Below are 26414 nucleotides of genomic sequence, written 5' to 3'. Positions count from 1 at the left end.
TGCATACTGATATATTAAATTTCAAAAGAACAGAGCAACCTCACAACAGGATATACTTCTAGATATTATAACTAGTGCATGACCCACACAAGTGCTTCAAACCATTTCTTTGCAACCATAATGGTGCAGTAAGCTGGCAATTAGTCACCATAATGGTGCAGTTAGCTGGTAATTAGTCACCATCATGGTGCAGTAAGCTGTTAATTAGTCACCATGATGATGCAGTAAGCTGTTAATTAGTCACTATGATGATGCAGTAAGCTGTTAATCAGTCACCATGATGATGCAGTAAGCTGTTAATTAGTCACCATCATGGTGCAGCAAGCTGGTAGTTAGTCACCATAATGGTGCAGTAAGCTGGTAATGAGTCATCATAATGGCGCAGTAAGCTTGTAACTATAATGGCGCAGTAAGCTTGTAACTATAATGGCACAGTAAGCTTGTAACTATAATGGTGCAGTAAGCTGGTTATGAGCCACCATAGTGGTACAATAAGCTGGTAATTAGTCTGCTAAATTGACAAACATTAGCTTGGCATAACTTGACAAACACAAGTATTTTATGGAACTAGAAGACTAGAATCAAGTACCTAAATCTACTACCAGAGTACTGTACATCTAGGGTAAGTAGTTGGTATGAAGCTTCTGTATCCATTGCAGGGCTGTAGTAAGTTGTGCTATTTCTAGGCGAGCAAAACATGACAAATATATTCAAGTCTTTTTCACGTTAGAGATTGAGTGACTGGAGACATTACTCATTGCAAAGCTGAACGATTGCTTCTAATTCAGCTCTCTTTAAAAACTGTACAAATTGTGTTTTGATGGAGTAAAATTTGACAAGGGAGTGTTAGCTCAGTGGTTAACGCCGATGCCCTTCAATCATAAGGTCCTGAGTTCGAGTCACTCCAAGATTAATGTATGTCGTCCAGTTATAGAGTTGTTGACAATTTACAATTCATAATCATGGACGTTAAAATATGAATCTAAGAGACTGACTTCGGTCAGCTTGTGGCTTTGATAAGCTAATGATGGCTTTTTCGCAAGTTCCTGCTTGCAGGAGGATCTAAAATACATACATACATAACAACCATCTTGCTTTCAGATTACAGTTCACCAATGGCATCTCTTTTGTGCAATACGACCTCAGAAAGAAAGAATTGATGAATGCAGCAAACTGCAAATGAATTATTCCCTTCCAGGTACAGTACTCCAGTCTGTACACATAATTCAGTACTTGCACTCATACTCGGGACATTGTACTCACACTACAAGTATGTCCACTTCCAACTGATCATTTCAGTTCTTTTCCTTCTATAACTTTCAATTCTTGAACTTCCTTTCATTCTAGCAACCATCAATCTATTTCATTTCTTTTTGTCATTACACAAACAGATGATTCACTCTATTTAAGTGATGTTTCTGGATGGCTCTTTAAACAGAAACATTAAATATGTTAAAGTTAGAGGGCCCGACGTTTCAATCCTAGCAGGACATTCTTCAGAGGCAGACTAGACTAATTTTTTTCTTTTTGCGATAGATAAGCAGTTTAGTAACAATTTTTTCCTTTATGATATGATTGTGAAGTCACCAGTCTGGATTACGATTATGCAGCGGCAGTCATCAATAACAATGGATTATGCTTCTTAACCACAGTGTGACACAAAAAAAAAATGCATTTGTCTTTTCTTGTGTTTGTGAAAATATAAACAATCTGCTATAAACCACATAGTAAAGAAAAAAACAAATGACAGTTTCCAACTCTTATAAAAAACAGACGATAGTGGCAAATCCACAGATAAGCACGGATTGAAAAGGATATTAAAATTAATTTCAAGGTAAGTAGTACTGAAAATAACCACCAGACCTATAGCTTGTATTCTTCTTACTTACTGTAGCAAATGTAGGAAGCAATGTTTTCAAAGCAAGTCAAGCTGGACATTCAAAGCCAGTAGAATGACAAATACCCTCCATCAATCTCCCCCCTGCCCCCCCCCTAACCCCTGTGACATTTGGTACCTGACATTTTCAAGCTTATTTCAATGTTGTGAAAATATGATTTCCCTTTAGAGTCTTTCAGAGAATGATCTAATTCAAAAGCAGACCTCCCATCTCTATACTTTCTTGGACATTGAATAAAACCAAAACGAACTGTACTGAAAAGGTACTAAACTTTCATAGCAAATTTCTCATGACTGGTATGCAATAAGTTGAACCCGAAATACACCCAAATGAAGGCCCGCATAACTCATAGCACCTAATAAAGGCTCTCATAACAAAATAACACCATATAAAGGGCCACATAACAAAATAACACCAAATAAAGGCCCACATAACAAAATAACACCAAATAAAGGCCCACATATCAAAATAACACAAAATAAAGGCCCAAATAACAAAATAACACAAAATAAAGGCCCAAATAACAAAATAACACAAAATAAAGGCCCACATAACAACGACGTGAAAGGGGTCCGTCAGTGATCAAAGCTAGGCACTTTAATCAGAATGCAAAAATGCATTGAGTTTTCCATTATGTAATCAGCTGAATCTAACACCTGAAGCCTCCCCCTCCCCTTCTTAAGGCCTTACAAGCTTACAAGGCCTCCGAGTCCACAGATATTTCTCTGTTTCACTGACAACAAAGAACCATTGCATTACACTCACTAGAACACCAGTGATCATAGTAGAAGCTCAACTGACTTTTGTAGTGACAAATAAAGGCCCACCTGACAAATATATGACAGCATTTTCAATGCACTGTTAACAAAGCAAAACATATTACAAAATGTAAAAGATAAATTGCTTAAAACAAACAAATTCATGACTTGTAGATCAATAGGATGGTGTCACTCCAATTGACCACGAACCCTTTCACAACAGGTACTACTGGGACGGCAGTTTCGGTTCAGAAGATATTTCTTTGGTTAACTCATGCAAGGTGTAGAAGCCACTCATTCTGCAGACAAGTTATACCTGTGCAGAAAATAAAAACACAAGACAAACCTCTTCAAATTCATGCTTGATCAGTCAGTTCTCTTTCAGTTGCGGTTTAGTCCTTAGACTTTTATTATACGAACCAATTCCCCATGCGTTTTATTCATTAGGCAGCATTATTTTATCATATTTAAACGGCCAATAAAAAAATATATAAAAAAACATAATGTGATACATTTGGGTGTTCATTAATACCTATTAAAGCCTTAGATAATAGAAATGTTAACATTTTATTAAGGATTCAAGTCAGTCTCAAGATGGGGTATCTTCATGACATTTATCTCAGTCAAACAGAAATCTTTTCGGTTCGTTCCCCATTTTATTTTTGAGTTAAAATAATTTGTCTTTTTACCCACTTTTGATTGCACTAAGTCCCAACTTAAAACTTATCTTTTTATCATGTTCTTTAATGACTGATCTTGTTTTTGTCTGTTTAATATTATTCATATTAGTTTCATTAACTTTTTTTTTTTTTTTTTTTTATGATTTTGCTTTGACTACTTTATTCCTTTTATTTAACCTGTTTGTATCTTATACTTGTTTTTTGTCAGATTTTACTATAGTCCCCATAGAAGTGCTTTGATATTATTCTTTAATGTAAAGCGCTACATAAATAGATATTATTATTATTATTTATTATATGCAAAGCAATTTCAAACACCTGAGGTTCCAGAAAATAGAATACTGCAACTCAATATAAGAATAATCAACGTGTCAGAGATTTCAGGTCCCCCCCCCGAATTTTCCCGCATATTTTTAGCACCACCCTGTCCCTATACTAATTATGGAAAAAATATGTGGGTCAATTTTGGCCTTAGAATATAAATCTCAACACAGAATATAAGAGTCACACTTTGACACAAATGTTGTTAAACACTTGATTGCCCCATTTTAGACTAAACTGCTGCAAAACACACACTTCAAATGATTTACTTAAAGCTTCCTTGCCTCACCATCCACTCCCGCCACCCCCTCTTGATCGTTCACTCTGCACTTTTTCAGAAATAAAAGTGATGTTAGTTTGTGAAGATGAGGTCAACAGTTAATAGAGAAGTCTCGACATAGCAAGACGGCATACTGTTGTTTAATTTGCACTGGTAAATGCAACAATCAAACAAATGCTACCAATAACAGCATTTCAACAATGGCAAAGCAGTTATTAACCTATGCAATATGAAAATATTTACAAACAACCAAATGAAAACAAAACAGAAACATGACAAAAAGTATCAAATTCTTACCATTCTGTCACAGATTCATCAAGATCGAGATGGCCAAGATTTAGAGAAAGCTGTTACAAAAAAAATTAAATATATAAAACATAAATAGAGCACAAATAAGTCCACCGTTTCGGCTGACTGCTGTTTCCATGGTTTCAACCAAGTAAATAATACAACTGCACCAACCAAAGACTACAGAGTATGTCTTAGGTCTTTAACATGCTAATGAATTCTTGCATATTCATGAAGATATACTACTGAAGATATACTCAAGATACTACTACAAATGAAGATACAAGATACTGAAGATATACACAATATACTACTACAAATGAAACCACTGATAGCTTGATACATTGTCAGGACTTTAAAGCAGCATTTTGTGTTTGGTTGCCATTTTCTACTTTTTGATATGTCCATCAAGTTTTTTACATCAATCACAAAACAGCAAACTAGGATATTAGCCAAGTTTTTCCCTGCCAACAACGTTAATTGGCGAGTAATTAAGGATATTTGCAGATAATGAGAAAAGTGTCCACGACAAATTCCACATTTAAAATTAATCGCATACAGTTCCCCCAAATCCACTAGTGTGAATTCAACCAATCAGAGATGCAGTTTTAGTTACGAGCCGTTGCTAAAAATAGATTCAAGACTTTGCGTTGGTACGACCAGGGAGTTGTTATGGAACTCCCTGGTACAACTGCCATATAGACTGTACACAAATCAAACATGGTGCTGTATTACGTATTGGTCAATGACGTTCGTAGTGTTTAAATATTCATATTATGGGCGAGGTTTAATGGGATCCCAACGGAAAATATCTTGGAGAAAAACAAAGTTGAAAGTTGCAAATTTTTCGACTTTTATGCCACCATTTGAAGTAAGATTTAAATAGACAAGCTAGTTATGTATGCAGTTATGGCATAGTGGAGTCAGTGAGGTTGAGAAAAATCATAGGAGAGGACGCTAAATGCTGCTTTAAGAAGGGCTTGGATAGGGCTTGGAAAGGTTGATGGGAAATAAGTATGAAATGATTGCACTATAAATATGTCATCATGCTGAGGAATGTTGATGGTAAAATTTATTTTCATGCTTAGGTTGTTAATAACTGAACTTAAAACGTCAAAGAAGACCCTTAGCAGAACTAAGCATCAAGATGGGAGTATGAATCCTTGATGGAATAAGAACTACTATCCACAGGCCAAAGCTACAAATATCCATAACTAATATCTACATGCAACTTAAGCATTGTTGTAAAGTATTTATGATTTTTTTTTCACTGACTCTTGTAAGTCAGACAATCAAAAGAAAATCCTCAACATTTGGTCAAGTTTGATTGTATTTTATTCTGCAGTTTTACTACATATTATGTGTCATATATTTTTTTTACTGTTACATAGCGTTTTAGAGCACTTTTGTGGATTTTACGCTTTATAAAATAAATTATTATTATTATTACTATTTTTAAGCTACAAGGAAAATGTGATTGCTTTGAATTTCCCTGTCGTATCGCTCATCTTTTTTCAAAAATATTTTCCAAAAAAAACGAACAAAGTTTGTGACATAAAGAGATCTTGATCGTACCTTTCCAAGAAGTGGATTCGACAAAGCCATAAATGACGAATCATTCTTGACTGCAATGTCCAGCGTCCGGTCAGAAAGGTCAGCTCTTTTACAGGGAAACACAAATCTGACGAATATAAAATGGAAACAAGAAAAAGGAGTGATACTCTGTCTAGAGGTCACTGACCTGGTTTACTGTAACATTGAACTGAATGAGATGACAAAGCACAGATACCGGCATATTAAAGAAAAAAGCCATACTGACATAAACTAGCACTTTCATTGTTTTGTTGTCCGTACTTTGGACATAACTGTCAATGGGATGAACATTCCATAATCCCAAGAAGTGCCCATCAGTTTCAAAATTAGCACCAACAGGATCAACACTTAACTTTATCCACAGTTCATGCCTTGATGGTAAGGGGGGGGGGTGGAGATGATGGGAGAGGGGTCAGGGGTGATATAATCAATGTTGATGGGTGGTAGGAGGTGGGGGCTAGATTGCCTGATTAAATATCTGTTATAGAGCCACTTGTCATGTAAGCATTGTTGAGTAATCGAATCAATGTTATCAACTTTTAACACAGTAACATAAATGTATGAGACTTCTTCAGGGCAAACGTTTTCCAATGACCGTGAACAAACACAGAGGAAAACGAGAACATATTACAATTCAAATCAAATGACTTTTCTAAATACCTACATAATATATTTAGTAGGGCAGGATACCGTGAGGGTACAATCATTGCCGGATTACCCAATAGAGAAATTATGCCTGGGCCAAGGTGTGCCCCTAAGGTCAAAGGGGCCTATATGAACCCTTTCACACATGTAATACCACATTTATATTTGTTTGGGTTCTGCTTGCAGACCTTAATATGGCATGTTTCTTTTTTTTGGGGGGGGGGGGTGTAAAATGATTTGATTCTCACATCTCATCATATGTTGCATCTCTCGTCTCCTTGATCACATCTGTCTTCCTCTTGCCAGACTTGCTCTTATCTGGGAGCAGGTAGATCCTGACGTAAGGGTCCGGGGGATGGTGGGCATCCTCTAATGGTAGACCCCTGTAGAGAGGGTGCAATCAAACATGATATCATAAACTCCAGTCAGAAATGTCAAATTTAATGTAGCCGCAGTGTATACAATTTATAGACTAACTGTACCTAAACGTTTGGTTAATATCTTTTGGAGAGAAATACAAATAATAGGAATACCATTACCACTTTGAGAGGAATTTGTTGGTTGATACCAGATATATTACTGAATACACATTTCAAGATAAAAAACTCTAAGAAAGGCACAGAAAAGCCCTTTTTTGGGAGGATTTGTTGGATTTATGTAGGCTGCTGCCATTAAACTACAGTACACTTTCATCATAGCTGGCTAGTACAGCTCTATTTCACAAAACCAGTTTCATTTGTGTTTCCTTTTTCACATAAAGAAAAAAAAAACCTATGAGGGTAACTACATTTTCAATTGACTCTTTTATTATATTCTCAACCATGTAAAGTTAATTTAGGAATCATGTAACACCAAACCCCAGCAGGTTGTACAATGTATTGATATAGAAAGGGTGTGAACATTATTACTTATAACTAATACCCCGGTCACACGTATAAAATTGCATCTTCCAACCATCGTTTCTTAACTATAGTCCGACCATATTAAACTAACTACGGTAGCGGTCACGCGTACTCACACGACTAATTGTACTATATTCGGACGATAGTTATTTTGCGGACACATGCATCAGTGAGTTAATTATGCTTTCGCAAAGCTATCATGCGCAGTTGCATTGGGTCGGTCAAGGGTCACGGTTTTGATGATGTTTCGCAGGGTTTTTAGTTGTAAGTAGTAAATGATGGCTATGGAAGCTCACTTTGCCGTAGCGCATTGATTCTTATGAGATTTGTATTACGAAGGAGGCGTCACATATTGGAAGCAGCATTCCTGCAAAGACAAGAAGCTGCTGTTCGCCGACGGAGAGCGTGTAGACGCATATTCATTCCTAAAACACAGCGAAATATAATGGATACCAGCTCTTTAAATTGTTGACTTTGGCCCTAATCTCCGTATGCGTCCGTTCGTATCCCTCTTTCGCCATCATCTCCCGCACTTCCAAAACACCTTCTTATTCCTGACGGTGTTGTCCACCATACTCTGTATCTTCTTCCCCAAAAATATATCAATGAGTGTCAGGACTTCTTGTTCCTCCCAGGTTTTACCGGGAGCTGTGGCCGCCATTGCGAGTTGTCTTGTCCAATTGTCCGGAGTGTTGACTGTTGTGTTGTTTTGTGGTAGAAACCGTACGTGTGTATGTACAGTTCATGTATTAGTGTACAGTATGCAGTGCATTGCAGGTTTGTGTTGTTTACATCGTATGTATCTAGGCACGCGTCGCTATGTCAAGGGATTGAAATCTGGATTTCCAGCGATCAGTGTTAATGCTAAAATGCATAGTCGTATAACGCAATTGCAGTCACACGCATGGTTCTTCCTGCTAACGATGGTCGGACCATGCTTAATTCGGGGCTAATGATGCTTATTACCATCTTTAGTGGACGATGGTCGGACGATGGTCAGACCATAGTAGAGAGCGGTCACACGCATACCGTACCATGGTCGGACCATCGTTATGTCTGAAAAAATGTACCTGTGACCGGAGTCTAATCATTGACAACAACACACCAAACCAAGAGAAAAAATGAACTAACAGTGCTTTATGGACTGTCACTGATAGTTGGTTCTTCTCGTCAAAGTTTAACGTCAGCTGTATTTTACCACTGGCAGAGGGATCACTGAATAAAAATACAAAGGTGAAGATGTTATGTACACAAAGCCTAACATAACTACACACAGTACATCTTAGATGTAGGCTGTTGGGGTTTGGCTGGTCATAAATGGTTCAACATTTTAACGGTAAAAAAAAAAAATGAAAAAAATGAAATTATGAACAGAGGCTGCTTCCAAAGTGATTATTTCAAATTCTAACTTGTTTCTTTGATATGAATAGCTACAGTTTTTGTTCTATGTCACACACATCCATCCTTCCCACCTGTCCCCCCCCCCCCCGCCCCCCAGCCACATCTCATAAAACAAAAACATCTTCATCTAACACCGTGTTTTGAAAACTTTTCCTTACCAACCTATGTCATTTGATTGTACATTGACTGAACATTTAATAAACAACAAACACATATTTATTAAAAAATCACTGTTTAAGCAGAAAGGTTAGTCTCCACTTCTAAATCTTGTCTTCCACTTCTCGGCTCATATCCCACCCAAACCGTTTGATGACCATAATTAGACCCTCTCCCAATCCAACCTGTCCCCCACTCCAACCTGTCTCGCAAAGCTGAAGTATGAATGGCCCAAATAATAAACTGTACCAACCCCAATGCTATTACTTGCAAATGTTCCATCAATTCAGTTTCCAGGATCACTTTCACGAAGCATGACCACTGGTATTTCATAGACACTACCCCTTTAATAATCTGAGATAATTCATATCGAAACAGATGAATATCACTGAACCATACATATGACTCTCCTTGTTTGTGTACATATGAAACGCAAACAAAACTATTTCTTGACTACTAAATGAAACACACCCCCGATCGATAGGAAAAGCTACTAACACATGTTTTTGTTATCGCGCGACAAGGAGAAAGCTTACTTTCTATTTCAGTTTACTATGTTAGACACAACCAGACAATATGGTGATGCTTCATACATGTTTGAAAAGTATAATATATTAAATTACAGCGATGTTAATGTTAGAAGTATGAAATGAAAAGCAAAGCAAGCACAAGCTGTACAAAAACAAAACAAAAGACAAAAGACAATAGACAAAAGACAATAGCAGTAAAAATGACGAGATAAAAGAAGACCAAAATATCTGTTGACCTTGTTGTTAACTTTGACTGTATATTGAACAGCTGACAGGGAACATGCATGGTTAGTATAACACAATAGGAAAACAGGTTGAAAAACAATAGTACTTTAAGGAAAGAGGATAGTCAAACAATAATGAAACAAAAGGATTGCAAACAAAAACAAAGCTGAAGAAGGGCAAAGCAGAGCTGAGAATACAAAGCTGTTAGCTTCTAAACTACAACAAGATATTATTTATAAGGTTACAACATAAAAAACTTGAACATCTCTTGAAAAGGCAATTACCACACTGGTTGGATTCAAGGCCTTATTTGATCCATATATATAAACCCAAGGAGACTTAAATCTGAATCATGTATTTGGTAGCATGAATACTCACTCTCATTGTATCATTTCTTCAATTTAATTCAAGTTTTTTAATTCAATTCAAATTCATTGTCCCACGATTTAACCTTGAAGCTAAATGCAAGTTGGATTAATCATTTAAATTTTAATGGAACTAACAAAGAAAAACCAAAGAAAAACCCTGAAGGCAGAAGTTCAACATTAAGGACAAATTATTGTAACCGCGGATGATAAATTATAATATCTTTTCCTGTTATACAGTACCCGATTTGTCACACAAAGTGAAAGATCAGATTAACGTTAAACATTTCCTGGCTATGATACAGAAGGGAAAGAAGGCAGTGAGTTTAATTTATTGAATCCTATATATAAAAGCTTTGGCGTTCCAGTTGGTTGTTCATGGAATGATTCCAACTACTACAAGAATAGAATATGATTGAACATGATTATTTGAATCTTGACACATCTAGGTAAAGGTCAGGTACAGGTCATGTCATTGCAACAGTGGTTTTGACAGAGTCTGATCATAGATGTGATTAGTAAGTTAACAAAATTAATCCGTTTAATATTCAGTGACATCTAAGGAGATGATCAATTTTACCATCTCACAAACTGTAATGAGGTTTCTCAACAATACTTATTTTGTCAGAACAGTTGCATAAACTTATTGCTTTTCCATACTGTAAGTATACAATAATGGTTTTCTGAATAATACTATAAAAACACAATGTTCTAAAACAAAATGCTCTCTCAAAAACATTTATGTGCTTGTTAAACATGAGCACAAGCAAAAATATAGTGTTCCAAATGCCTACAATAATATCTCCAACTTGAATACTGCAATCCCACTCTGCCAGTGATAACTATTTAATAAACACTTCTGTTTTTTCACGCCTCAGTGATAAAACTCATGAATTTGTCAGTTTTCATTGAATTTCTTGAATATCAATTCAATTTTTCTTGTCTACTTGGCAAAAATTGAACAGAAACAATGGTTGGTTTTAAACAGAATTATTGCAAATTGACAGCATATCATAGATAACAGTACATGACAGTTACAACAGATAAAAGCAATTAATAAAATGACATCTGAGCAACAGGAATGATACAAACAAAGAACAATGATGCTTTCAAACACAGAAAGGAGGCTGTTAATTGAACTGAACATACCAAAGCAGAGGGAAGCATTTAGCGAGGAATTTGGTGAGACAGAGAAGAAAGCACACAGAACCAGCATATATTTTTGTTTATGATATGATACCAAAATAAAAGAAGTTGTTATATACAGAAGAATTCTATGCATTGTTGTATAAATGTAATTAAAGCAGCTTAAATCACGTTGCATAACATGATAACGATGAATACAGCTAACACAAAACCTTACAATTATCAGCAAACAGTGGTGTTTTGAGAGCAAGCAATGCAAGATGTCTCAAGAGAAAAAATATTCCACGTTGTTAGTTGAAGAAAACTCCTTCTCAATATACCTTCCTAATATCCTAATTCCAGATAGGATTGATAGAATGTTAACTATTTTGACTGGCTTAACTCTCCTTTCCTTCAGAAACCTGATCACAGGAAGTCATCTATGATGTCATCTAATGATGTCATCTAATAATGTCATCTAATGATGTCATCTATGATGTCACCTATAATGGCACCTATGATGTCATCAATGATGTCATCTATGATGTCATATAATGATGTCATCTATGATGTCATCTATGATTTCATCTTTGATGTTATCTATGATTTCATCTAATGATGTCATCAATGATGTCATCTATGATGTCATCTAATAATGTCATCTAATGATGTCATCAATGATGTCATCTATGATGTCATCTAATGATGTCATCTATGTCATCTAATGATGTCATCTATGATGTCATGTATAATGTCATCTATGATGTCATTTATAATGTCATCATGCCAGATTTTCTTCAAAGCTAATTTTTCCTACTATAATCATATTTGATCCATCATCCTTACATGTTGTACATTTTTGAAAGCTTGCTTTGGCTCTAAATGTTCTCTGTATTTATATATTCCATTGTGCACAAATGATTTAAACATCGTTAAGAAAAAAACGAAGATAATATCAACTCCATTGTCATGGTGACATCATTCACTCTAACGTTGCCAGATGCATTCACAAAGTATCATTCGTTTTCACCTTGGCTAAAATGCTTTGAGGATGCGATTTAGACCTGAAGATTTCCATTCCAATCAACATTAACTCTAGGATCCTACACCTAACCCCATTTTTACAGCTACTGTGCACAGTCAATTTACAACATTTTAGCTTGAACTTTCATGTATTTAATAAAGTTTTAAATTTGTATCTATTTGAGTTTCACTAGATTTTTTTTGGTATTATTTATTTAGTTTGCATTATTGTTAAAGATTAGCTCTGGCTAAATGAGTACCCTCTTAAATAAAACTTGAAATAATCATAATAGAAAACAAATAGTTGGTCTACTTTATATGTGAGTCTGGGATGAAGCCATTATTGTTTGTTAAAGTATTTAGGTTAAATAAAGGCTAAATTGTGCCGTTTACGATGACAGAGGGAACGCTATCTCATATGAAACACTGCCAGAGAAATGAATCAGGTGAAAGGTGGAGTATGATTATGACAGACAACCAGGTACTACTATGGAAGCCTAGATGGTGACATGTTGCATAGTACAATGTATGGGATTGTGTTAAACTTCTGCAGCCTTTAAGGTTCTTTGGGGTGGTAATGTAGCCTACAAGGCGTATTTGTGATACTTCAACAGATGGCAAGGAAGTTAAAGCAATATTTTGATTTAAATTGACTAGCACAGCCATCGGACCAAAAGTAAACCTCATCCAGATTTGGAACAAACTGTTGGACCTTTGCAATGATAGCTTTATTGAAGTGCAAGCCCAAGAACTTGTCATGTGACATGTAATCACTGATGACACAGTAGGTTTTGCACTTCACTTCCTCACCTTCAGCGTACCATGCACAAACAGTGTACAATGTGAAATTCTCGTGGCCAAAGTATGCCGACTGTATTTCATTCTTTTGGGTGGTAGCATAGTTCTCGCTGAAGTCCACTTGGATGATAGCACTGTTTGTTCCTGGAAGTGCCTTCTTCAACTTTGCAAGTTCAGCATGCTGTCGAATTCTGCTATAGTTGTGTCGTTGAAATTTACGCGTATGTTCTGCCAACTATTTCTATTAGCGACAGATTAGTACTACAGACGTGTAGCACCAAACTGTAACAGAATTCCGTCCCTCGCACTGAATTCCGTCCCTCGCGAAAATGTTGATTACCCATAATGCACCATTCATATTTTTGTTCAGTTTCTTTCATCACTACAAATGTTCAAGTCACTGATAGTTGATACTTTGCAGATTTTTATGCATACTGTACTATTTCCTCTCTCTCAAAAAAAAAAAATTGTGTCAAAAAATGCGAGGGACGGAATTTTGAACCGTTTTTTCCTATTTTTCTTCATTTTTCTTCAAAAAAAATTCAAAACTTTTCCAATGAATAATTTGCACTAGAGATGAACATCAAATTACAGAAAACCAAATTTACCTCACCCATCCTAATTTTCAGCTAGGTCAATTTGACTAAATTCTGTCCCTCGCACCTAGTGCGCATCTTTTTAGATTTCAACGACCTCTATATCACTGATAACGAAATTTTTCGGATTTTTTTATTTTTTTTTTACTCTTAAGTGTTAATTAGTACTGCCATGAGCCCAAAATAAATTTCTCCCAGAGAAATAACTTTACTTTTGGGATTTGAGGATGACCAATTTTGGCTTTGGCCCATTTATTATTCAAGATTCCCATTTTACAGGGTAAGGTACATCCTTGAGTCTTGTGGGTACAAACTTTTTCATGAGGCCCACAAGATCCATTTAGTGCCCACCCCTGGTCCCCTTCCTGTCAAAATCACTTCAGTGGCCAGTGTTGTATTCAATATCAATGCAATCAAGGATTGCTTCTCACCAAATCACAGTCACAAAGAGCTGGCATTGCCTTACCAGCCTGTCACCGTGACAATTTTGGACCCGCATCTTAAATGCAAAGAGTTACAGACTGCTACGAATGGTATAAATGTTTCTACAGGCAAGCTACTAATATATTTGATGCTACTCAGTGTGACTTTGTTATACAGAATGAGAACTATTGAGTACTCTGTGCATAAACAGTTGCATCAAACCTGTTTGATTTGTCAGTTACTCGTTTCCTGAGCTCTGTTCCAGTTGGTGTGGGAGGTGAATTGATATCATTCACAGGGGGTGTCTGAGTGTTACGGACTGGAGATGATGATGATGATGTAACATCCTCCTCCTTATCTTCACTCATCTTCACGCCTCTTCAACCAAAGCTTTCTCAGGAGGCGTCTCCATTGTTTTATCTGTACTGGGTTCCTCTGAAAGCTAAATTAAGGGATAGTATTAAAAAAACAAAATTAAAAATTTTGAAGTAGAGTGTAAACTTTAAATTGTTTCCTCACCTTAAAGTGTTGAATAGCTAACTTGGGATAGAAATACATATTTTGCAAGCCTCATAATTCAGTCTCAATATCTTAAAGGCTTTGAAGACTCGCCCCAAACCGTGTGCGGCCATCTGAAAAAGTTTACTTTCCGTTGCTTGCAAGTGACGTTTTTTTTGTGTCGCTACAAAATGCAGACAGTAATGAAACGTGAAACCTTGTTATCTTTTATCTAGACCTGAGATGTCCATCAGTGATATTTGTGGGTATTGACCGTAGCTGCAAGTACTGACTGTGCACTAGTGTCTAATTACCAACGGTAGCAAGCTGTGTGTGTATTTTCTAGGATCGACGGTGGTGTCTAACACTTCTGTTACACCTCATTCGAAACTAGGTCAGATTAACGGCATGAGAAGTTTCTTTGAGCGCGAGTCTTCACACCCTATAAGGGCCTGAAACAGAGATGTTGCCATGCCTGAATGAGTCAAAAATTATAATCATTAGTCTCTATATCTCAATTAGTTAATATCTTAAGATCCATACCAGGAGCTCCTTTAGGTCAGTTTCTGTTGCCACAATACTGGTTGTCGGTTTCAAAGCCTGTCGATAAAATGAAACAAGAATCCAATCAGAGCTTATCATAACAAGGAAAAGATGCAGTTAGTTGTGCACTACTAAGACGTACCGATACGTGTAAAAAGCCGGAAACTGACCGAATTCCGTAAGTGTCTCATTTTCTTATGTATACTAAGTCAAACCTTACTATGCAGTAGAGGGAACGCAACTAGTTAGTCGTATTCTTGTTTCTTATTTGAGTGTAGCGAGGCCGGAATATGTTAAAGATTGGAAAGCACGTATAAAATATATTTATGAGAAGTTTGTTAGCATTGAATTTCTGTACAGGGAGGGTATATTGTGAATATGTGAAGAGTGTTAAGAAGGTGTAAAATATATGGGATCATACAGCGAGATCAATGCATGTTTGATATGTTTCCTATTGCCGATGTAACGTCTTATTATTGACCGTAGCTGCAAGTACTGACTGTGCACTAGTGTCTAATTACCAACGGTAGCAAGCTGTGTGTGTATTTTCTAGGATCGACGGTGGTGTCTAACACTTCTGTTACACCTCATTCGAAACTAGGTCAGATTAACGGCATGAGAAGTTTCTTTGAGCGCGAGTCTTCACACCCTATAAGGGCCTGAAACAGAGATGTTGCCATGCCTGAATGAGTCAAAAATTATAATCATTAGTCTCTATATCTCAATTAGTTAATATCTTAAGATCCATACCAGGAGCTCCTTTAGGTCAGTTTCTGTTGCCACAATACTGGTTGTCGGTTTCAAAGCCTGTCGATAAAATGAAACAAGAATCCAATCAGAGCTTATCATAACAAGGAAAAGATGCAGTTAGTTGTGCACTACTGGTGATGCCAATACAAGCAAGAATTGATATGACCGAAAAAAGGTGGAAGAAACTAGGTCTTTGTCAGCATTTGTTTGAAAATGCTATAAAAACACTTTTAATGAGGCAACATGATGGATATTTAACTTAATAAAAACTGCTGTACAGTGTACCATAGAGATGTGACGTGGACTGAGAACACTGTGTGGTATAGTTATGTAACAGCTAACCGTGTTTCATCTGTGTATTATATTGGTATGTAATACTTAACCTTGTTTCATCTGTGTACTATATGGATATGTAATACCTAACCTTGTTTCATCTGTCTGTTACATGGTTATGTATAGCTAAGCTTGTTTCATCTGTGTACTATATGGATATGTAATAGCTAACCTTGTTCATGACTGTTTTATGGTTATGTAATAGCTAAGCTTGTTTCATTTCTACTATATGGTTATGTAATAGCTTAGCTTGTTTCATCTGTCTGTTATATGGTTCTGTATACCTACACTTGTTTCACCTGTTTGTAATATGCACCATCAGCCAACAGGAATGTGAATCTTTGCCAAGCCATAGTCCATTACTTACCTTGTATATAAGATGGTCTGTGTTTTATTGATTAAGTAACACTACTTTCAACTCACTGTTCAGTTCAGTTATCAAAGCACATGATACACACTGAGGCTGTATCATAGGTAGTTCTATCATATATAAGAGTTCAGTTTCATTCCTTATTATGTGTTTCTACTTCATACACTGAATATGCAGTACAATGCACTAACCATGAGCTTTATACACTGAATATGCAGTACAATGCACTCACCCTGAGTTTTATACACTGAATATGCAGTACAATGCACTCACCCTGAGCTTTATACACTGAATATGCAGTACAATACACTCACCCTGAGCTTTATACACTGAATATGCATTACAATGCACTCACCCTGAGACAGAGTTTGATTCCTTACAGTGTGTTTCTACTTAATATGTCACTGAATAGGCAGCACCCTGAGCTTTATACACTGAATATGCAGTACAATGCACACACCATGAGCTTTATTCACTGAATATGCAGTACAATGCAATCACCCTGAGCTTTATACACTGAATATGCAGTTCAATTCACTCACCCCAAGTGTCACGAGTATGCTTGACGCAAGTCTAACGACTATCGTGCAGCTGGATAAATTTACCGATGAATATTCATTTGTTGTCTGTTTTGCTCACGAAGTTCGCATTAGTAACATACGACATTCTAGTATATGCTTTGTTTAATTTACTGATTGCTCCACGGGCATCAATAGAATTTGTGCAAGTCTTTGTTTTGATTACTTTGCATTGCATAAAATGCAGGTAAAGGGTCGGTATGAATAGGCCGAGTAAGCAGGTCAGGGCGTGGTATTCGTATTTGGTACTATACTTGGTGCAAGGGTGCTGGGTGCACCACAGCAGTTACTTGTTGCAGTTGGACACGATGTCCGTTGGTAGACGTTAGCCCGCAGTACTTCGCTATTTTACTATAGTATAGGTAGGGGCAATGTAAGTTCCCCGCTGATGAATTCGTGGTATTATATATCTTTTCAGATATCTTAAAAGACGTACCGATACGTGTAAAAAGCCGGAAACTGACCGAATTCCGTAAGTGTCTCATTTTCTTATGTATACTAAGTCAAACCTTACTATGCAGTAGAGGGAACGCAACTAGTTAGTCGTATTCTTGTTTCTTATTTGAGTGTAGCGAGGCCGGAATATGTTAAAGATTGGAAAGCACGTATAAAATATATTTATGAGAAGTTTGTTAGCATTGAATTTCTGTACAGGGAGGGTATATTGTGAATATGTGAAGAGTGTTAAGAAGGTGTAAAATATATGGGATCATACAGCGAGATCAATGCATGTTTGATATGTTTCCTATTGCCGATGTAACGTCTTATTTGTGTGAAATATTTGTTTATACAATGCGTACATTTTACGTTTTGTTTCAGGATTTTTTGCCCCTGGTTACGAGGACTAAATAAAGCTCATAGAAAAGACACACGCCATCCGAGTATTTACGTTGTCCAGTCGAATAGTTTTACCTTACCCGTGACAGATATATACATGAAGAGTTTAGTAACATTTGCAAATAAAAGAAGTTCGTGTGCAATGTGTAGATCGTATGCACATCACCCAAAGTATTATGAAATGCGGTGCATACCATATGGAAATGTCATGCATACCGTTTAATGATCTAAAGTAGGGACACACACTTTGGTTGTGAACCACGAAAGACCGTCTCCGGTGTACTCTCTAGCACAGCGACGTAGCCAGGAATTTGCAAGGGGGGGGGGGGTAGGAAGCACATTTTGCGATTGATATGGGGGAGAAATTTTTGAACAATTGAAGGTCCTTAGATGCGATCTGGTGCAATGTTTTCCCAGTTTCATCATATCATATGATATCATATTATCAGCAGATTTGTTCCGGTTTGAATTATTCTTTTCCATGTTCGATCTTTTACATAGTATATCAGAAAGACAAACATAGTGCCCTTTCACAATTTTTCCAGCAGGGTGATTCTTGTTTATTGTCCAATAATACATTTGACGAACTTATGAACTGATGAACAATATAAAATTTCATATTTAGCAGTGTAATAATTTTTTATAGGAAGCACGTATCACGTACGATATGCTAGCTTAGCTTCATAACATGCTGTGTGGGTGCTTCCAACACTAATTTTGGTTCGTGGGGGGGGGGGGGGGATAAATTTAGGGAAACCTTGCTCTAATGGGTGCATCTCTACGAGTTCAGCACTGGACTTATGGGTTATCGGGTATTGCATTATATCTCTTTGTTCTATCACCATGCAAGGAGGCGTGAATCATATATAAATTATGAATCATTTATGTGTAATGTTTCCACGTCTTTCATCCGAAAACTTATGAAATTAATTCAATTCCAAGAATTCTTCATTTCACGAAATGAATGCTCCGTTCATCATATACCACTGATCTCATCGCCGATTAAACAGGCTTGTACACATCTTTTCTTGCCATTCAAAACGGATGTTCGCACAGACCAGTCTTTGGCAGAATATCCAGCTTTGCGTATGCTCTTGTTCATCTTTCTACTTTGAAAACTTCGTTCCTCAAATATATCTATACCCTCATATATTGTGCACGTCCTCCAACCCATGTGACGTGCTATAGACTGTACTAATTGTTGGTTACTTTCAACACCAGCCAAAATAGAGAGGTTTTGGTGGTAACTTAGGTGTGGTGATATAACGCATATAATCCATGCTCTGTGTCTTTTTTCCTCCTGACATTCATTGTAGTTATATATTACTATGATTTATATTTACTTTGATAAAATCTTGATTTATTAATTTAATCATGTTTTCAATCTCTCTCCTCTAAGCCTGAGTGCACTAACGTCTGTTTCTGGTACATTCCACCGTCATTACGTAACTTACCAGATGGATCAGAACTATTTGACATGTTGCATAAGGTAAGAATAGTTTGCTATGAAAGCCACCATCAAGATATCTAAACACTCATTATTTTATATCCATTCACTCATGATGTATGACAAGAGAAACAGGTAATCGTGCACATCGATATGTAAATTATTGTTCTATGAACTTTCAAAAGTAGGATTGAATTTTGAATGTTGACAAATTTATTGGCATATTGAAATATTTTATTTATTGACATAATATGAGAGTCCGTAACTCCTGATAGGTGTGTTGGATTATTTATAACATCTTAGTATATGTTTTTGATTCCCCTTTTTACTTTATTTTTGTTGCTTGTGTGAATTCTTCATCAACAGTTTGCGCCACTTTTGAAACAGGAAATGATGACGTCAGGGGTCTTGATGATGGCGTATCAACCAGTCAAGGATAAGGCTAACTTCTGGCAGATGATTTTATCAAACAGCGAATTTACTCATCAACATTTGGTGAAGATGATCGACCTCTTTGAGCGTTTAGCTCAAAAAATTGAAATATAATAATTTAAATCTCAGTGAACATCTCAGTGAAAATCTCAGTGAACATTAAATCTCAGTGAACATAATTTAAAACTCAGTGAACATTTGTGTCTAGAAAGCCATGCTTCTTTGATTAGGCCTACTACACTACTCTCTCTCTCTTTAATACCAGATACCCTGATTTCCAAGGTTGTGTCAGGATGCTAGCATTTTATTAGTATGTGACGTCATAGTGCGTAAGAAATTCTTTGCTTTTACTCTTTGTTTTTCTTGGTTTGTATTTTCTTATTGTCGAGCTGAATGTATACAGTCTTGCTAGTGGAATAAAATTATAATATTGGGTCGAACTGAAATCTTCAAAAAAAAATATATAATCCGCATTGGTAAAGTTCTTATCAATGGAAAATGAACAATGAAGTATATATAGAAACACACAAAGACAGGGTAGTTAAATATTCTGAATTGCTTCCAAGCCCTCGTAAGGATCACGAGGATTTCAGCTGCAGCATTTGTAGATATTTGTAGTTCTCGACGGAGCAATTTTAATGCACAGAATTATATCTCTGAGAAGACTTGAATTTCAGCCGTTTCTATCGTAAAGCCCAACGTAGTATAGCATTTTGTTAGCATAATAAATGATAAAAAAGGGAAATGGATAGATCTAAATAAAAACAGAGAGAACAACCTTTTATATCATATTTTGTTCTTGATTATTGTTTTATTACTCTTTATAATCATGAGTGTTGGACCATGCTGACATTGGAATGTATTTCAACGCTTTGGTGGGTCCAGGCGGGGGGGGGGGGGGTGGAGGTGGGGTTGGAATTTTGACTAAATTTTGCTACAATTTTGTTTTCTTATCTCGAAATTTAAAAATAATATTATATCCGACCTTTTACGTCAAACTATTTGAGACTTCTTTCAAAATTTGGATAATAAATCTCTACATTTTGATTTTTTGTCTACTTCTTCAAAATGTATATCAATCGTAAGGTGTAAATGATAATAAAAATATGATCTCTGGATTGTCTCCAACTCTTTTGGCTCATGAAATGGTTCCATCTGAAAACTACAGCAGTAATGTGTTAGTGAAGGCAGAAATTTTGTCTTCTGCACCTGCACCACCACCCCCCTCCCCATCGCCCCACCAACACCCCACCTACCTATTACCTGGTTTTCCCACTAAAGAGATGACGTATCCCACCCTCTGCTCGAAGCATGGCTACAATTTAACTATTTAAAAGCATGAATTAGCACACTATGTTAGAAACTGATCACTATAAAGCAGATTATTGTCCCTGCAGATTTAGAACAGTGTTAATTACGCAGTGGTAATGACGCTACGCCAAAACTATATATTAGGTCACATTGGCCCCGCAAATTTTTCATTGGAGCTACCAATTGAGTGGATTAAAAACTCTTTTGTTAGAAAACATGGTCCAATGGAGTGACCTGAATCTCAATCTGATAGCATAATATCTATTATTTCAAATGTCCTGCCAATCCCAAAATTTCCTAAATTACCGGGAAATAAAATTAAATAAGTAATAAAATTCTAAAATGGCGCAGGTTATTTTTCTTTTCTTATGAAATATTAATTCTGCCTGAAGCCGTTTGTCAAATTTTCAGTAGTGAAGAATAAGGTTACCTTATACTGAGTGACTAAGCACAACTAATTCTCAACTAGTGTTGAAGTTTTGAAATCTGACCGGTGACGCGCCCGAATGTATTTTTTTTTTTTGTTGATTAACAGAGGTGATGTTATTGCCTGAATATTTCAGTCCTTCAAATTATGCGAATGAGCCAAAATTCTGGCAAAAAATTACATCCTCATATATTTAGACAGTTGAGACTCAAGACGTAATGAGGCATTTGCTCTGAACAAGAGAATATTTTTGCTCTAAGAGATGCTACACTTGTAAAATATCAAATTGCTTTGGATACTTAAGAATAGGAATTTAGACTTCTTTGTTTAGATATTTGTCATAGGGTCCTTGATGGGGACTTTATGTCCCTCCTGATTCTTTTTTTTCTAAACTAAATTAAACCTAAACCTTTTTTTTTTTAATAAGGCAATGTAATTCACTCCTTTTTTAGTGAGATCATTTATATTTAACAATTTCAAAGAGAATTAAAATATGAAATCCTTGCATGCCATCTTGCAATTAAGATGATTAGAAACTTAATGGACTCTGTCAGCAATCCATGGCACTCCAGGTCCGAGTGTAAGCCAACCAGAGCCAGAATTCGATTCCGCAGAGAATGGACTCCGTAGAGTACTAGAGCCCTGCTACCTACTCAAAACATTATATGCCAACAAAGTCTTTCGAATGAGGGCGCGCGATAGTTAAACTGAAAAGTCCGTTTACCAAACCAAGAACAAGGTAGACACATCAACAAGAACGTTGCCAAATAAAGGCAATCCACTGAGTTACATATCTCATCGCAAGCATCCTTAATGAAGTAGTGCCTTATAAAGTGTGCTTCATAAAACTGTTTCATGAACTCCGCGCTGAACTAAACAAAATCTGACTTCGTCAATGCAAATATTTGACAGTACTTAACGTTAAACGTTACACGTCGGGGGGGGGGGGAGGGGCTGTAACGATTTGCCCGACTAATGTAGCCAATAGGGTCTTACTGGTGAGATCCCCCTGACCTTTTAAATTCGATTGTTATAACGAATGCCAATAGTGGATTATCATAACATCTTCTTGGGACAGAGAAGGAAAGCATGGAGTACGAACGATGAAAACTCCACAACATCAATGTCAGATCATTCGGGCAAGCTTAGAACGTTAGGCTAATTACCTGAGGCTGGTGTTTGTACGGAACTACTGACTCTCATCAAACAGAATTAGGCACATTGAAGTTTATTTAATTTTGTCACATTAGTGCCCGAAACAATATCAGCACATTGCTCCGAATTTTCAAGGAATATCTTGTTGGGGGTGGGGGTGGGGGGCAGCCCACCCACGCCTAAGTTCACAGCCGAAAGTCGTTTTTCGCTTCAATCGCCAAATTTTAAGAAATCATCAACCAAATACGCACGCGTCAGTACAAACGCCAGTTGTGGTATACGACAGCGCTGTGAGACTAGGCCTATATTAACGATATTGATTGGCCGGTTTTCATAAAGCGGGGAACCGAGTCTTTACAATCTAAAATATGCAACAACAAAAAACGCTGGAACAGTCAAACGTTTCTTCCTTATACTGGATCTGATATACGCAGTAGATTCATGTAGTGGTGTATAGTTACTGGATGTTGGGATGGGGGGGGGGGGGGTTGCTGTTGAATACATACGTCGAGGGAGACCGTACATCCAAAAGTGATGCATACCTTGTCCAAAGAGTGATTTGCTACCCATCGACAACACATATTGTATTAAATGCAAAACACACTGACTTACGGCGAAGAGGGTGCACCCGAGGGGAGAGGGGGTACGTTAGCTATCACTATTATTGCACTCACCTCCCTCAACGAGGATTCAGCAAAGGTTTCCACTATATGTGATGCAACAATTCATTCGAATTGACGATTTCCCGGATGGTACTCTTGGAAGGATTAATATTTAAAGGTACTTCAAGTTGATCAGATTAAAATCAATAAGCGAGAGATTCCTTAATTTATAAGGTTTACCTGACAGTGTCAGGTGTTACCACTTCACCGCAATTAACCAGTTCTAATCAAATAAACAAAGCATTGCTGTTACAGGTATGTCCGTTTGGCTTGGAGTACTGTAAAAGGTAATATCATTTCAGATGAAGATAAAGAGAGACGCTTACTATTGTTTAACTCAGAGAAATGGCAAAGTATATTCTAAAATAACAACTGAACAAAGGTCTGAATTGGGTTGAGATAAGTCAACTATTGAGTAACGTTCTTTTAATTAGGTTTTAAATCGAAACGAAACTATGTTAAAACTTCAATGGATTATGTTCCAAGTTATGACAATAAGTACTGTCAGATTTGATTATTTCTTACATGCCTACATTTTATTTATGTATATACGAAGAGTCATTTCTATACTATGTGAATGGACTTCCAGCTTTCCACGTTTGCCAAGGTAGATGCTAACCTGATGCGATTTCTTGTCCATCTTGACAATGTTGAACTCGTCTATGAAAGAAAACACGACGGCAGCCATGGCAATCTGTATGAATCGCTAGACGACTTTGTAGAAGAGGTGCATGTGTTCCAGGAAGGATGGCGTATTTTCTCATTAACTTCTAACCTGGTGTTGATTATCCAATGCTTCCTTTCAAGTTGGAGAATATTATTAGTGATAATTAATCCTTTGAAACAAAACAAATACAACAGTGTGATGGGTTTATAAATACTTCTGAAAGCAAATTCTTGAAACTGTATATGCTATTGCTGAAATGCTGTTGTTATACTTTACTATGCTAATGTTCTTGTTTATCCTCCAATGGACAAGATATACACGGAATGGTAGGGATTCCTTTGCCAGCTTGTCTGAATTCGTCTATGAAATATTATTGACACAGGTCGCTATCGACAATGTAACGGCTGAACTGATGTTAGGTTCGACGACTCTCATGCATGATATACGCCGGATGCTTCATGACGACACTCCCAGTTATTACATAATATCACATTCAATGTGTTGTGTTGCATTAATGTTGTTTACAGCACTTTCGATTATATATTGAACGGCTTATCTGGTGGAGGGGTTGGTCACTCCCATACATGTACAGTACTTCAGATGATAAATGACGACACTTCCAGAGAAGAGAAGAGGAGATAACATTCTTCTGCCATAGTTATAACTACTTCTCGATTATACCCCCCCCCCCCTCCCCTCCACGGTCTCAATACAATTTTCAGACAACTGTTCATTTCTTAAACCTCACATATGCCATTGGAATATATAAACAAAAGTGTTTGAAACATTCTGATAACATGTAACAGTAGCTTGTATTAAACGATATCCTGTCAGTCTAAATGTCAGATAAAATATCAACCGAATACCAACATCTGCCCCTACTAAAGATGATTCTACTGCAGCTCTTCTTATTTTCAATTTCTTTTATATGAGGATTTGTGAAAATGAGTCGGCTCTCCGCCGACAAGGGTGGCGCAGATAAATTTAGGGCCTTTGTCGGAGACACAGTAATTTTTCAAATCAGTATCCCATTCCATTTCGATCAAGTTAAACTTATCTTCACTCCATGTGAGACCCAGCCCACAAGATCGGTGCGCACCCTCGAAGCCTCTAACGACGTCGTTTAAGTTATTGACACGGATGAAGGACTGCTTTGGTCGAGCGTTTCCGTGCTCCTCCTTTGTCAGACGAGTACGTGCCAAATCTCGCCAAAATTGTTTGTTGTAATTCTCGCTTGAACCAACACACACGTGCTTCCTTTGAAAATCATACCACTCTCTTCGCATTTCGGGTGTGAGGACAGCTCCTGCACACGGTCTGAAAGCGGGAAAGAATTCACCAGTGGTGAACCCAACAAAAAGGAGGATGCATATGATTCGAACTGGAGAACCCATCGTGTGTCTGCTCTTTTTCTCTGTATTCACAATTTTATTTTGCAAAGTAAATGCAAGGCAACTAGATTTGCTAACTGGATAGTTTGTGGTTTACACATACAGTGCGAGACACATTCTGGTTAAAGAATGAGTGAGGCTGCTTTTAAGATGTCACGAATTCAAGTATTGTTGGTTGAAGAGTTCATTTATAGTCAATTGAAAACTTAAAAAAAACTAAAAAAAACTTTAGAGTGCCCATCTATTGTTTCACAGTGAACGGAAGCCTTTACATACCATACTTTCAAAGTGATAAAGTAAAATAATTCCCTTCAGGTCTGATACCCTTAATACATGACGAAGTTCCGGACTAGTAGGTCTACAAAAGTTCAGTGTTAACAAGTAGACCAAGCGGCCCAAGTTCGTCACGATTTATGAACAGTTTCATAACTTTATATTGAAAGTCATGTCAACCGCCATTTCTTCTGGCTGATTCCGTAATAAAAGAAGTAAACAATCATATATGTGCTAGACCTGATTGTAGGTCTGCATGGGAACATTTTATCTGGGTTGATATTGTTAAATCTAATCATGAATTATCCTCTTCTTCTTCTGTGCGTTTTAGTCTTGGCCTTTTCTTCTTACTAATGATGAATGAACATCTTATCCGTAGAAATATTTTGACAAACATTTCAATGTATAAAGGTCGAGCACCTCTGAAAAACTTTATAAATCATATTTTACTATTTCCGTCTTGATTCTTCCATTTTATGAAGGAGTGTAAGCGGAGAAGGGAAAGCTGGTGACTTTGTCGTACCATTAATATTGTCAGTGATATATAGAAGACTGGGCTCCTTTTAAACTGAGATGCAAGTATGCCTATCATGTTCCTTTTTTGTTTTGAAGTTTGAACATTCGAGAACTTCTCAAGTCTTTATAAATTATTCTATCATATTTCCTCGCTCATCATTCTATTTGATCAATTGAATATAAGACAGTATCACCTTACAGTGAAATACTCGTAAGA

General features: G+C 36.8%; 1 protein-coding gene and 3 long non-coding RNA genes across 4 annotated transcripts in view; 2 read left to right on the top strand and 2 right to left on the bottom strand.

The window, feature by feature from the left end:
• LOC139966103 (uncharacterized) overlaps positions 1 to 26414 on the top strand; it is a 33053-nt gene that overhangs the window by 3195 nt on the left and 3444 nt on the right. The gene's annotated exons all lie outside the window — the stretch shown is intronic.
• LOC139967086 (extended synaptotagmin-2-B-like) lies at positions 2549 to 14375 on the bottom strand. Its single transcript, XM_071970804.1, has 6 exons — positions 14230 to 14375; positions 8497 to 8580; positions 6712 to 6846; positions 5801 to 5906; positions 4235 to 4284; positions 2549 to 2972 (listed from the first exon to the last, which is right to left on the bottom strand). Exons 1-6 carry the CDS (start codon positions 14373 to 14375, stop codon positions 2951 to 2953), a joined length of 543 nt encoding a protein of 180 aa, XP_071826905.1. The 3' UTR covers positions 2549 to 2950.
• Positions 14382 to 16873, bottom strand: LOC139966105 (uncharacterized). The gene is made up of 3 exons (XR_011792465.1): positions 16857 to 16873; positions 15049 to 15105; positions 14382 to 14449 (listed from the first exon to the last, which is right to left on the bottom strand). It is a non-coding gene; the product is annotated as an uncharacterized lncRNA (long non-coding RNA).
• On the top strand, positions 17304 to 20579 carry LOC139966104 (uncharacterized). The gene is made up of 3 exons (XR_011792464.1): positions 17304 to 17551; positions 19316 to 19405; positions 19730 to 20579. It is a non-coding gene; the product is annotated as an uncharacterized lncRNA (long non-coding RNA).

Source organism: Apostichopus japonicus, chromosome 4, assembly GCF_037975245.1.
Source record: "Apostichopus japonicus isolate 1M-3 chromosome 4, ASM3797524v1, whole genome shotgun sequence".
Classification (NCBI taxonomy): Eukaryota; Metazoa; Echinodermata; class Holothuroidea; order Aspidochirotida; family Stichopodidae; genus Apostichopus; species Apostichopus japonicus.
This window is presented reverse-complemented; position numbering and strand designations above follow the sequence as displayed.

Excerpts from the sequence above, each read along its gene's own strand:
- LOC139967086 (XM_071970804.1), bottom strand. The coding sequence starts at position 14,375 with ATGAGTGAAGATAAGGAGGAGGATGTTACATCATCATCATCATCTCCA. Across the intron at positions 4,285-5,800 it reads CGAATCCACTTCTTGGAAAG|CTTTCTCTAAATCTTGGCCA; the intron begins GTACGATCAAGA and ends TTTTTGTAACAG. Across the intron at positions 2,973-4,234 it reads GATGAATCTGTGACAGAATG|GTATAACTTGTCTGCAGAAT; the intron begins GTAAGAATTTGA and ends TTTTCTGCACAG.